Source organism: Bubalus kerabau, chromosome 1, assembly GCF_029407905.1.
Source record: "Bubalus kerabau isolate K-KA32 ecotype Philippines breed swamp buffalo chromosome 1, PCC_UOA_SB_1v2, whole genome shotgun sequence".
Taxonomy (NCBI): Eukaryota; Metazoa; Chordata; class Mammalia; order Artiodactyla; family Bovidae; genus Bubalus; species Bubalus kerabau.
The window spans coordinates 124,657,982-124,670,861 of NC_073624.1; the positions used below are offsets into that span (position 1 = coordinate 124,657,982).

The window sequence follows — 12,880 nt, forward strand, 5'->3', positions numbered from 1 at the left end:
AGCACAGGTTCCAAAGAAGACAAGGCAGCAGGCGCTTACCCAAGACTGTGATGCCAAGTTCAGAAGGAATTACTCATGTCTGGTACACTGGCCATCTTACTAGAAACAGTAAGGCATTCAGGAATCTATTCCAAGTCCATCACCTGGCCCCTCCCTTGTCAGGGGAACCCGTCTGAGCCTTAAGGTGAGGGAGAGTGAGTGAGTCTGACATGGAAGACAAGGAGGCAGATGCCTGCTGGGCTTCTTATGAGGAGCCAGGGCTGAGTGAGAGAAGGCACTGTAATCTCAAGCTTCACCACTGGCCATTTAAAGACACTTATAACCAATCTAAGAGTACCGCAGGAAAATTTCTCAAAAATTTTTCTAAAAACTCCAAATCCAATTTCAAAACAATTTCAAACAACAAAAGCAAAACCACATTGTAAGTCTCAGGAATATGTGTATGATGCCAACACTTCCAACCACTTCCCAAAGGACTCATCCTGGAGAACCTGGCCTTCCATGAATGAGGTCCAGGTGAGATGGGAGGGGCCCATGCAAGAGGGAAGAGACGACCCTGGCCCCATTCAGGGAAGGAGAAAGTCGCACACAACATCAGAAACAGCTCAAAAGCCCTGGGATTCCAAGGGAGGGTGTGTTATGATGGGTTTTCAAAGGGGCACTTGGGCCAGCTGCTGCCTCTGGAAGAGGGGCAAGGTACCTGTGAGGCTGGTGGCCATCTCCTCAGTGCTCTGCGACAGCCGCAGGCCTTGCTTCAGCGGGCCGTCCGCATCCCCGTACTGCCGGCGTTTGAGGTAGCAGGACACGGCCATCTGGATCTGCTCCGTGCGGACCCGTTTCATGACCTGTGGGGGAGTCACACGGACAGCTGGATGTCATGCATGGGTAGGGGCCACCGAGCCGACTTGAGAGCCTTAATGACCAACCTCACCCTCTCTCCCACCTTATCTACTGTCACAATGACCACCGCCAACTTCAATCATGGAAAATGAGAATACCCTAGATATTAGGTTGGTACAAATATAATTGTAGCTTTTGTGTTGTTAAATTTGCTGTTTTATACTGGAATACATTTTTAAATAAATGTGGTTATAACCATTCAATATCACAGTAATCCAAGTCTATGCCCCAACCAGTAACACTGAAGAAGCTGAAGTTGAACGGTTCTATGAAGACCTACAAGACCTTTTAGAAGTAACACCCAAAAAAGATGTCCTTTTCATTATAGGGGACTGGAATGCAAAAGTAGGAAGTCAAGAAACACCTGGAGTAACAGGCAAATTTGGCCTTGGAATACGGAATGAAGCAGGGCAAAGACTAATAGAGTTTTGCCAAGAAAATGCACTGGTCATAACAAACACCCTCTTTCAACAACACAAGAGAAGGACTCTACACATGGACATCACTAGATGGTCAACACCAAAATCAGACTGATTATATTCTTTGCAGCCAAAGATGGAGAAGCTCTATACAGTCAGCAAAAACAAGACCAGGAGCTGACTGTGGCTCAGACCATGAACTCCTTATTGCCAAATTCAGACTTAAATTGAAGAAAGTAGGGGAAACCAATAGACCATTCAGGTATGACCTAAATCAAATCCCTTATGATTATACAGTGGAAGTGAGAAATAGATTTAAGGGCCTAGATCTGATAGATAGAGTGCCTGATGAACTATGGAATGAAGTTCGTGACATTGTACAGGAGACAGGGATCAAGATCATTCCCATAGAAAAGAAATGCAAAACAGCAAACTGGCTGTCTGGGGAGGCCTTACAAATAGCTGTGAAAAGAAGAGAACCGAAAAGCAAAGGAGAAAAGGAAAGATATAAACATCTGAATGCAGAGTTCCAAAGAATAGCAAGAGATAAGAAAGTCTTCTTCAGCGATCAATGCAAAGAAATAGAGGAAAACAATGGAATGGGAAAGACTAGGGATCTCTTCAAGAAAATCAGAGATACCAAAGGAACATTTCATGCAAAGATGAGCTCGATAAAGGACAGAAATGGTATGGACCTAACAGAAGCAGAAGATATTAAGAAGAGATGGCAAGAATACACAGAAGAACTGTACAAAAAAGATCTTCACGACCCAGATAATCACAATGGCGTGATCACTGACCTAGAGCCAGACACCCTGGAATGTGAAGTGGGCCTTAGAAAGCATCACTACGAACAAAGCTAGTGGAGGTGATGGAATTCCAATTGAACTATTCCAAATCCTGAAAGATGATGCTGTGAAAGTGCTGCACTCAATATGCCAGCAAATTTGGAAAACTCAGCAGGACTGGAAAAAGGTCAGTTTTCATTCCAATCCCAAAGAAAGGCAATGCCAAAGAATGTTCAAACTACTGCACAATTGCACTCATCTCATATGCTAGTAAAGTAATGCTCAAAATTCTCCAAGCTAGGCTTCAGCAATATGTGAACCGTGAACTTCCTGATGTTCAAGCTGCTTTTAGAAAAGGCAGAGGAACCAGAGATCAAATTGCCAACATCCACTGGATCATGGACAAAGCAAGAAAGTTCCAGAAAAACATCTATATCTGCTTTATTGACTATGCCAAAGCCTTTGACTGTGTGGATCACAATCAACTGTGGAAAATTCTGAAAGAGATGGGAATACCAGACCACCTGATCTGCCTCTTGAGAAATCTGTATGCAGGTCAGGAAGCAATAGTTAGAACTGGACATGGAACAACAGACTGGTTCCAAATAGGAAAAGGAGTTCATCAAGGCTGTATATTGTCACCCTGTTTATTTAACTTATATGCAGAGTACATCATGAGAAATGCTGGACTGGAAGAAACACAAGCTGGAATCAAGATTGCCAGGAGAAATATCAATAACCTCAGATATGCAGATGACACCACCCTTATGGCAGGAAGTGAAGAGGAACTCAAAAGCCTCTTGATGAAAGTGAAAGTGGAGAGTGAAAAAGTTGGCTTAAAGCTCAACATTCAGAAAACGAAGATCATGGCATCTGGTCCCACTACTTCATGGGAATTAGATGGGGAAACAGTGGAAACAGTGTCAGACTTTATTTTTTTGGGCTCCAAAATCACTGCAGATGGTGACTGCAGCCATGAAATTAAGAGACTCTTACTCCTTGGAAGGAAAGTTATGACCAACCTAGATAGCATATTCAAAAGCAGAGACATTACTTTGCCAACAAAGGTTCGTCTAGTCAAGGCTATGGTTTTTCCTGTGGTCATGTATGGATGTGAGAGTTGGACTGTGAAGAAGGCTGAGCGCAGAAGAATTGATGCTTTTGAACTGTGGTGTTGGAGAAAACTCTTGAGAGTCCCTTGGACTGCAAGGAGATCCAACCAGTCCATTCTGAAGGAGATCAGCCCTGGGATTTCTTTGGAAGGAATGATGCTACAGCTGAAACTCCAGTACTTTGGCCACCTCATGTGAAGAGTTGACTCATTGGAAAAGACTCTGAGCTGGGAGGGATTGGGGGCAGGAGGAGAAGGGGATGACAGAGGATGAGATGGCTGGATGGCATCGCTGACTCGATGGACGTGAGTCTCAGTGAACTCCAGGAGTTGGTGAAGGATAGGGAGGCCTGGCATGCTGCGATTCATGGAGTCGCAAAGAGTTGGACACAACTGAGCAACTGATCTGATCTGATATAACCACATTTTTATAATAAATGTGGTTATATATTATGTTCTAATGACATTTCTCACATTATTTTTTTTTGCTAATGACTATTTCTTGCTGTTTATTTTACATTTATTTTAGACTGTGGAAATGAGGTTTGACAAAATGCAAATCTGAACGATTTTCTTATTTGAGTTCAAAATGGGTCATAAAGCAGTGGAGAAAACTTGCGCCATCAACAACGCATTTGGCCTAGGAACTGCTAATGATCAATTAGCTAATGTGGTGGTTCAAGAAGTTTTGCAAAGGAGACAAGAGCCTTGAAGATGAGAAGAGTAGTGGCTGGCCATCAGAAGTTGACAACGACCAGCTGAAAGCAATCACTGGAAGCTGATCCTCTTACAACTACACAAGAAGCTGCTGAAGAACTCAATGTCGACCATTCTACAGTTATTCGGCATTTGAAGCAAATTGGAAAGGTGAAAAAACTTGGTAAGTGGGTTCCTCAGGAGCTAACCAAAAAAAAAAAAAATCATCATTTTGAAGTATTGTCTTCTCTTAATATACACAACAATACACCATTACTCAATCAGACTGTGATGTGGGACAAAATGTGGATTTTATATAACAACCGGTGATTGTTTTATATATATATATATATTTACTTTATATATGTATTATTTATTTTATATATATATTTATATATGTTTTATATAACAACCAGCTCAGTGACTGGACTGAGAAGCAGCTCCAAAGCACTTCCAAAAGCCAAACTTGCACTAAAAAAAGGTCACAGTTACTGTTTAGTGGTCTGCTGCCTGCCTGATCCACTACAGCTTTCTGAATCCTAGTGAAACCGCTGTATCTGGGAAGTATGCTCAGGAAATCGATGAGATACACTGAAAACTGCAGTCAACACTGGTCAACAGAAAGGGCCCAATTCTTCTCCATGACAACTCCTGACTGCAAGTCATACAACCAATGCTTCAAAACTTGAATGAATTGGACTATGAAGTTTTGCCTCATTCGCCACATTCACCTGACCTCTCATCAACCAACTACCACTTCTTCAAGCATCGTGACAACTTTTTGCAGGGAAAACGTGTCCACAACCAGCAGAAGGCAGAAAATGCTTTAGAAGAGTTTGTCAAATCCCAAAGCATGCATTTTTATGCTACAGAAATAAACTTTTTTCTTGTTGGCAAAAATGTGTTGATTGTAACAGCTCCTATTTTGATTAATAAAGATGTGTCTGAACTTAGTTATAATGATTTAAAATTCACGGTCCAAAACCGCAATTACTTTTGTACCAACCTAATAATAAAGCCCTACAGGGAGAATGGTTACATGTATATGCATGGCTGTTCGCTTGAGTCCCTTTGCTGTTCACCTGAAACTATCACAACATTGTTAATCGGCTATACCCCAATACAAAATGGTTAAAAAAATAGAAGCCCCACAGATTCCCCGCCCAAACTCCGTGTGTTTACATTTCTGTCATGTTGTTTACCTCTTTCACTCTTGATCTATAATACCAGGTACAGATAAGCCTCAGAATAATAAGAGGATATGTATACATATTAGAAAATTTCTCAGGAATTCCTTTAATTTTATTCTTGGCTGTGCTGGGTCTCCGCTGTCTTGTGTGAGCTTTCTCTAGTTGTGACAAACAGGGGCTACTCGCTATCTGAACCGCACAGGTTCTCACGGCAGTGACCTCTCGTTGCAGAGCACCAGCTCTAGGGCACATGGGCTTCAGTGGTTGTGGCTCTTGGGGTTAGATGCCCCATGACACATGGGTACTTCTTGGACTAGGGATTGAACCCACATTCCCTGCACTGGCATGTGGACTCTCAATGGACCACCAGGGAAATCCTCTCATGAATTCTTATAACGGAGGAAATGCAGGGGTAATATTCAAACTAATTTGAGGTGGTAATTCAAGCTAGTTTGAAATTTCCCCTTCAAAAGGACTATCTTCCTTCACTGCTAAATTTATGATCAAGAAGGACAGAAACTCCTTGGACTTCCCTAGTGGTCCAGTGGTTAAGACTATGCGCTCCCAATGCAGGGGGCCCAGGTTTAATCCCTGGTCAGGGAACTAGGGGTTTCCCTGGTGGCTCAGATGGTAAAGAATCTGCCTGCAACGCAGGAGACCCGGGTTTGATCCCTGGGCCAGGAAGATCCCCCGGAGAAGGGAATGGCAACCCGCTCCAGTATTCTTACCTGGAGAATCCCATGGACAGAGGAGCCTGATGAGCTACAGTTCATGGGGTCACAAAGACTTGGACATGACTAAGTGACCAACACTTTCACTTCAGGGAGCGATCCCACATGCCATAACTAAGACCTGGCCCAGCCAAATACACACACACACACATACACACACACACACATACAGAATATCAGGAACCCCTGATGCTGCTATTGGCCTCAAATGCTCCTCTGCCTGAAGTGAAGAATACTGCAGTCCAGATGAACACTGACAGCTGGATGAATTTTCTAGGTTCACTCCAGTGATGTAAAAAATATTTTCTTCTTCAGAATCAAAACATGGTGTCCACTCTGGAATGCAAACAACATTATCTGTACACAAGTGATTGTCCCCATCAGGGTAACTTTCTCTAAATCAAGAGCTTCTAATTTTTTTGCTGTATGTGGAAGATGTGTTTTTGATAATTTATTTGGATATGTTTAAGTTTTCAGTTTCAATTATAGGCATTGGACTTCTCTTTTGTGATTTCCTCCATTTGTTTTAAGATTTAAAATTCCTCATATTCCAAAAATCTGTTATTCTTTAAATATTAAAAAATCTATCCATATGTAATTTTTATCCATTGAAATTTCTTTCAGTGAATAACTAAATGTTTTATCCAGATACTGCACCAAACAAGCTGTTCCAAAATCACTGACAAATAATCCTTGCAAACTGATTCATGTTGACTCTTTCAAAACATAATCTGAAGATTTTTTAAAACATAATCTGAAGATTGACTTTTCAATTGCATAAAAGTCATACAACAGAACAAACAGTAAAGGCTGGAGATACGCATATACAAAAATACATATATTTATATACAAATACAAAATGCTGCTGCTGCTGCTGCTGCTGCTAAGTCGCTTCAGTCGTGTCCGACTCTGTGAGACCCCACAGGCAGCAGCGCATGAGGCTCCCCTGTCCCCGGGATTCTCTAGGCAAGAAAACTGGAGTGGGTTGCCATTGCCTTCTCCAATGCGTGAAAGTGAAAGTGAAGTCGCTGAGTCCTGTCCGACTCTTAGAGACCCCATAGACTGCAGCCCACCAGGCTCCTCCATCCATGGGATTTTCCAGGCAAGAGTACTGGAGTGGGGTGCCATTGCCTTCTCCGACAGATCATTCTAAGTAGCATCTAAAAACCTAAGGTTTTGCATTAATTATCATGATTAAATACTCTGTGGAAATATAAATCATAGCTTAAAAATAAATGAACCAGACTATTCTCGGTTTCGGTCATATATGATATAATTTTAAAACTTGCAGAATAACTAAAAGCTGTGCTCTTTCCCATGGAAATAATATGCCACAAGAAAAAAGCTCACAGCTGGGGGCTTAGGAAGCAATGTACAATCTGGGAGGGGATAGGGTGGAGCAGAAATCATAGTCTGGCAGCCAGATGACACTAGAAATTGATCTTCTCTAACATCAGCTGAGACCTCCATAAAGTCCCAGAAGTCTTTTCTTGTCAATTACTTTCTTCTCCCATAGCTTCCTACCCCCAGCCACTCCAAACCTGCAGTAGTCTCCTTACCCAGCCAGCCAACATCAGCGAGCTGTTTACTTAGACTTAAGATTCCTCAACCCTTGTCAAATCTAAGTCATTTTCCCCCTATTATCTTTACATGGTTTCCAGGATGCTGAATACGCCACCTCCCATGCAAGTGTGTCTTCTGGCTCCCCTCTTCCATCCTTCAAACAAAACCAACCAAACAAGCAAAAACTAGTGGTCATCTTCTCTTGTCTCCCCCAACCTCACCTCTAAACGGCCATCATCTCCTTCTATTCCAGAGAGGATTCTGTCTTGTAGCCACTGTGCTACATCCTCACTGCTGCTTTTTGACAGCACAAATCACTTCTCACCTGAACTATTCCAATACCCTCCCACCTCTAGGCCTACTTCAAACACCCTTTTGAAGGTGGTCAGAGAAAAAGACAAATCTGATTATGCTACTCCATGCTAAAAACCATCCTCCACAACCAATGCAGCTGCCCTCTCCTGCCATCACTGTTTCTTAGTTGCCCCAGATGAACAGTTCCCTAGAACAGGGCTTTTATCTTGGAAATTCACATTAAAAATAAAGTGAGCTTTGTCTAGCTCCTGCTTGGAATTCCCAACGGTTTACTTTGGGCATGTGATTTCTCTGTATTTTTATGAACCAAGAAAGCCACAAATATTTAATTCCTACTTCAACACTTGTTTTAGTGCTCAGAAAACTTATTTTTAATCAAGTTTGTTAACGTGGAAGGGTATGGCTCAATCTATAGAATGGCTACCTATATCTGCTGCTGCTGCTGCTGCTAAATCACTTCAGCCGTGTCCGACTCTTTGCGACCCCACAGACGGCAGCCCACCAGGCTCCCCCGTCCCTGGGATTCTCCAGGCAAGAGTACTGGAGTGGGGTGCCATTGCCTTCTCCAACCCATATCTACCATGTCTGATTTTATAAAGAAAACTTTTCACATGTACTCCATTTACAACGTCTGCACACAGAAGAAACAGGATATTGTGCTCTCAGAATAAGGGGGATATGGTTTCCTATGTTTATCATTCTCTCTGAAACAGGATTCAAATGAGGTTCTGGAGATGCTTTAGTGACATTAAACCCTCGTGTGTGTCGCAGTGGAAAGATCACTTTTTTATTCTAGAGTAGTACTGCCCATGGGCTTCCCGTCTGCCAGTGCAGGAGATGTGGGTTCAATTCCTGGGTCGGGAAGATCCCTTGGAGAAGGAAATGACAACCACTTCAGTATTCCTGCCTGGGAAATCCCATGGACAGAGGAGCCTGGCGGGCTATAGTCCATGGGATCACAAAAGACTGGGACATGACTTAACAACTACAACAAGAGTACTGCCCACAGGCCTTCCAGCAATGATGGAAATGTTGTACCTCTGCACTGTTCAGGGTGGTAGCCACCAGCCACAAAGGGCTATTTAGCAATTAAAATGTGACTAATGCAACTGAAGAATTGAAATTTTCATTTTAATTAAAGCAACCACATGTGGCCAATGCTTACTGTATTGAACACAGTTCCAGAGCATGGTATTATTTTGTGAAAGTAAAGCAGCAGTATCATGACTTAAAAATGTCAATTCACAAAGTTTTGCAAAATACTTCTGATTACTGAATTGCCAAATCTCCAAAAGTTTAGTATTTTGCTTGTAAAAATGGTACTACCTTTTTCTTATTATCAAACCCTGTAAGGTTACTAAGATACAGATACATTTAAATACATCTTACCAGAAAGATATCTTACCTGATAGCTAAACAAAGATTTATGAATAGGAATTTTCTATAGTATTTTCTAAAGCTTGCCAATACACAAAGTTCTTTAAACCATCTTCAAGTTAAAAAAAAAAAAATGAGAAAGGAAAAAGGAATTTGTTTCAGTAAACAAACAGAGCAGCAGTTACTGTCTGTAAAACATTCAAATAAAAGCAAGCTCAAACCTAAGACAACTTTACCCTTGCAATAAGAAAATTAATAAAGAAAAATATTTGGTTAACTTAAAAAAAGGTTCCATTCCTGGATCAGGAAGATCCCCTGGAGGAGAGCATGGCAATCCACTCCAGTATTCTGGCCTGGAGAATCCTATGGACAGAAGAGCCTTGCGGGCTCTAGTCTATCGAGTCAGAAACCACTGACAAGCAGAGAGGCAGACACCACTGAAGCGACTTAGCATGCACGCAAGCATCCATTTATATCTTCAACATCTATGCCTCTGTGGTCACTTTAGCCACCCTGAATCATCAATTCCATTTTCTAGAACACATCATCTTCGCAAATATCAAATCACCTATGACAGAGCACTTCTTGAACCCGCACATCACTGGAAATGTCAACAAAGCCATCAATACCCATTCAGGTGGGTATACCTTTTTTACTTATCACTAATTAATACTATACTGATTGTATAAATAATCCCAAACTAGCATTGACTGAGATTGTTTCAGTCCAGTACATTTCCCAAACGGCATCTTAGTTGTTGGAAAGCGTAATTACAGTGTTTGTAATAGGAGACACTTAAGCGTGTGGTGACACTTTCTTTTAAGAGGGATACTTTCAGGGATATTTTGTCAACAAAGGTCCGTCTAGTCAAGGCTATGGTTTTTCCAGTAGTCATGTATGGATGTGAGAGTTGGACTATAAAGAAAGCTGAGCACCAAAGAATTGATGCTTTTGAACTGTGGTGTTGGAGAAGACTCTTGAGAGTCCCTTGGACTGCAAGGAGATCCAACCAGTCCATCCTAAAGGAGATCAGTCGTGGGTGTTCATTGGAAGGATTGATGCTGAAGCTGAAACTCCAGTACTCTGGCCACCTGATGCAAAGAGCTGACTCACTGGAAAAGACCCCGATGCTGGGAAAGATTGAGGGCAGGAGGAGAAGGGGACGACAGAGGATGAGATGGTTGGATGGCATCACCGACTCAATGGACATAGGTTTGGGTGGACTCCAGGAGTTGGTGATGGACAGGGAGGCCTGGTGTGCTGCGGTTCATGGGGTTGCAGAGTCGGACACGACTGAGCGACTGAACTGAACTTCATGGGGGAGGTGGGGGGGAGATCCTGTCTTGTAGTCAGGCATATAAAATATATCCCTGAAGATCTTTTCAAGAGAAAAAGTTGCCTGGAATGGTCTCCAGGTTTCTTCATGCCTTCTCAAAGTGCTCTCTAAGCTTCCAGATTTGGATTAAAATACCTGCCTCTAGTAAGCAGTCCTTTTCCTTTCAGAGTCAAAGGCAGACACAAAGCTACCAGGACAAGTGGCTGGGCCTTCCCTACTTTCAATTCCACATTACAACAGGTTTAATCTTTCCAAAAAGCTAATCTGATGCCATCTGTGCTGAGCTTAAAAACTTTCTCCTTCCTCCACCAGTGGGGAAGATAAAAAAAAAAAAAAAAATCCCATCTCCATCTAGTCATCTCAAGGTTACTCTGATCTGTCTGTTTACAAAACAGGTGGGTACCACCCCGCTGTCTAGCCTTAGGGGCTTTGGTCAAAAGCCTCCTTCTTTAATTGGAGGAACCCCTCCCCTTTCCCTCTCCCCCAACTGGCACTCCTATCTGGTTTACCTAAGTCTCACTCAGGCTTCACAGCCCAGCCTGGCCATCTCTTCCTCAAGCCTGATTCTCTCTGCCCACCAAACCCTGGAACAAACTTCTATCCTGGGAATCACCACATGGAATCACCACACTATTAGTTTCCTACACCACCATTATACTAATACCTAGCACTTACTGACCATAGGGGAGGGAACATTCCTCAGATGAGAAAGTTGAGGCTCACAGAAGTCAGACAGGTGCCGTGGGGTCCACAGTGCCCAGGTTGAGGGGGGGCGCTTGGGTCACCTGGCTGCTGGGTCTGAGCTCTTCCCCTTTATGTCTTGCTGCTCCAAGGGTTCTCTTGGGGAACAGAACAGGGAGAACTTACCACATGCTTGTTGAAGGCATGATCAGAATAGTTACTACCTGAGAAGCTACCTGTCACAGAGAGGCTAGAAGGGCTTCTAGCACTGTCCTGGGTAATGCTGTTTAACAGCATCTTTGGGGCCTCCTTCCAGCTGAATCATCAAACAAAAACCCTTTCTCCAAAGATGTCCTTCATAGGTATTATGAAGGATGTCTGTTTGCAAAAGTAAAACCAAAAAATTGGTTGACTGCATAGTTAAGGGAGGACTTTACCTAATTTCCCAGTGACAGAACCAAGTATTAACACATTTAGAGGCAGAAGCATCAAAATCACTCCCAAACACACTGATTTACTGTTGATGACCAAAACAAACAAAAAAAATGCTCAAGGTAAGCCCACTTTTTGGTTTCCCAGCTTAATATGGATTCTTAAGGCAGGAAATATTTATAATTCATAAAAATCAAAAGTTAGCATACCTCTCATTTAATGCAAAAAATCCACGCCCACAAGGAATCTACCAAGTACTCTACCAAAAAAGTAATTGTAATAGCCGATAACTAGTATTAACAGAACACATCCTATTTGTCAGGCATTTTCATACGTTATTCCTTTTTTGGGTATCCTTTAAAAAGTCCACTTTTAAGTTATCAGTCAATACCCCAAAAGAAGAAACGAATGCTCATAGAGATTACAGGTAGGTACATGGTTTCCACAGAAGGCCGATGTAGACACCAAGCCCATCCACTACGAGAAGCTTCCCTGAGTGTAAGGACACGGCCCGAACTGCTCTTCTGACTTCCACCCTCAAGCAGGGCTGGGACCCAGACCGAGATCGGCCACCGCAGTCCCCTTCCCCTCACCCCGCAACGCTGGGTCACCTAGGAGCAGACAGTCCCCGCACGCCCCTCCCGGCGCGGCCCGGGTCCCGCACGCCGGCTTTCAGCTCCGAGACCTCCACCTGCAAGGTCAGAGGTCAGAGCTCAGCCGGCCGACGCGGGGGGCCGACGCAGGGCCCCCGGCCGCAGTCTGAAGGGCCGCACTTCCGCCGAGCCCGGGATGCCGGCTCGCTCACCTTCGGCTCCCCGCCCACGCCTCGCCCAGGCGCTCAGCGGCCTCCGCGCTCCGCGGCGCACAGCCCGCAGCCGGCTGTCAGGGGTGCGGCCGCCTCTAGGGCGCCCTTGCAGGTGGGGACCGCCGCGCTCGTGAGCGTCCTCCCCGCCACCATGTGCCAAGTTTCAGCCCGACTTTGGCCTAGAGACACTCCTCTAGCTTAAACGCCCGAGAGAGCGTGCCCGCGCTCCGGGCCTCCGGGCGGGGCCGCCGCCCGCAGCCACGCCGGCCCGCCCCGCCCCCACTGCCTAGGCCGCGCCGCCACCCGCGCCTGCCGCCCGCACTCACTGAACATCCCAGGCGGCTCCCGCTTCCCCCGCCGCCGCTGCCGCCGGGGTCGCCCCGCGTCCGCCTCCGTCGCCTTCGCGGCAGGCTCGCTATCCGCGGCCGGCTCAGCCGGACCCCCGAGCCCCGAGCCCCGCCGCCCCCGCGGCGGCTCTGGGCGGCCGCCCCATGACTGACAAATGCGGAGCCGCCGCGGGCTGGGCCGGGCCGTTC

General features: G+C 44.6%; 1 protein-coding gene across 7 annotated transcripts in view; it reads right to left on the reverse strand.

Annotated features, from left to right (window-relative positions):
• Window positions 1-12,842, reverse strand: part of TAF5L (TATA-box binding protein associated factor 5 like) — a 31,768-nt gene extending 18,926 nt beyond the window's left edge. The window contains exons 1-4 of one of the 7 annotated variants that reach the window (XM_055587868.1): window positions 12,671-12,813; window positions 11,106-11,265; window positions 6,006-6,171; window positions 701-845 (exon numbers count right to left, since the gene is read on the reverse strand). In XM_055587868.1, coding sequence (XP_055443843.1) covers window positions 701-842 — 142 coding nt within the window. In that variant the 5' untranslated portion in view covers window positions 843-845; window positions 6,006-6,171; window positions 11,106-11,265; window positions 12,671-12,813. The other 6 variants (XM_055587887.1, XM_055587865.1, XM_055587862.1 and 3 more) reach the window with 6 other exon arrangements.
• Window positions 12,843-12,880: the final 38 nt, after the last annotated feature.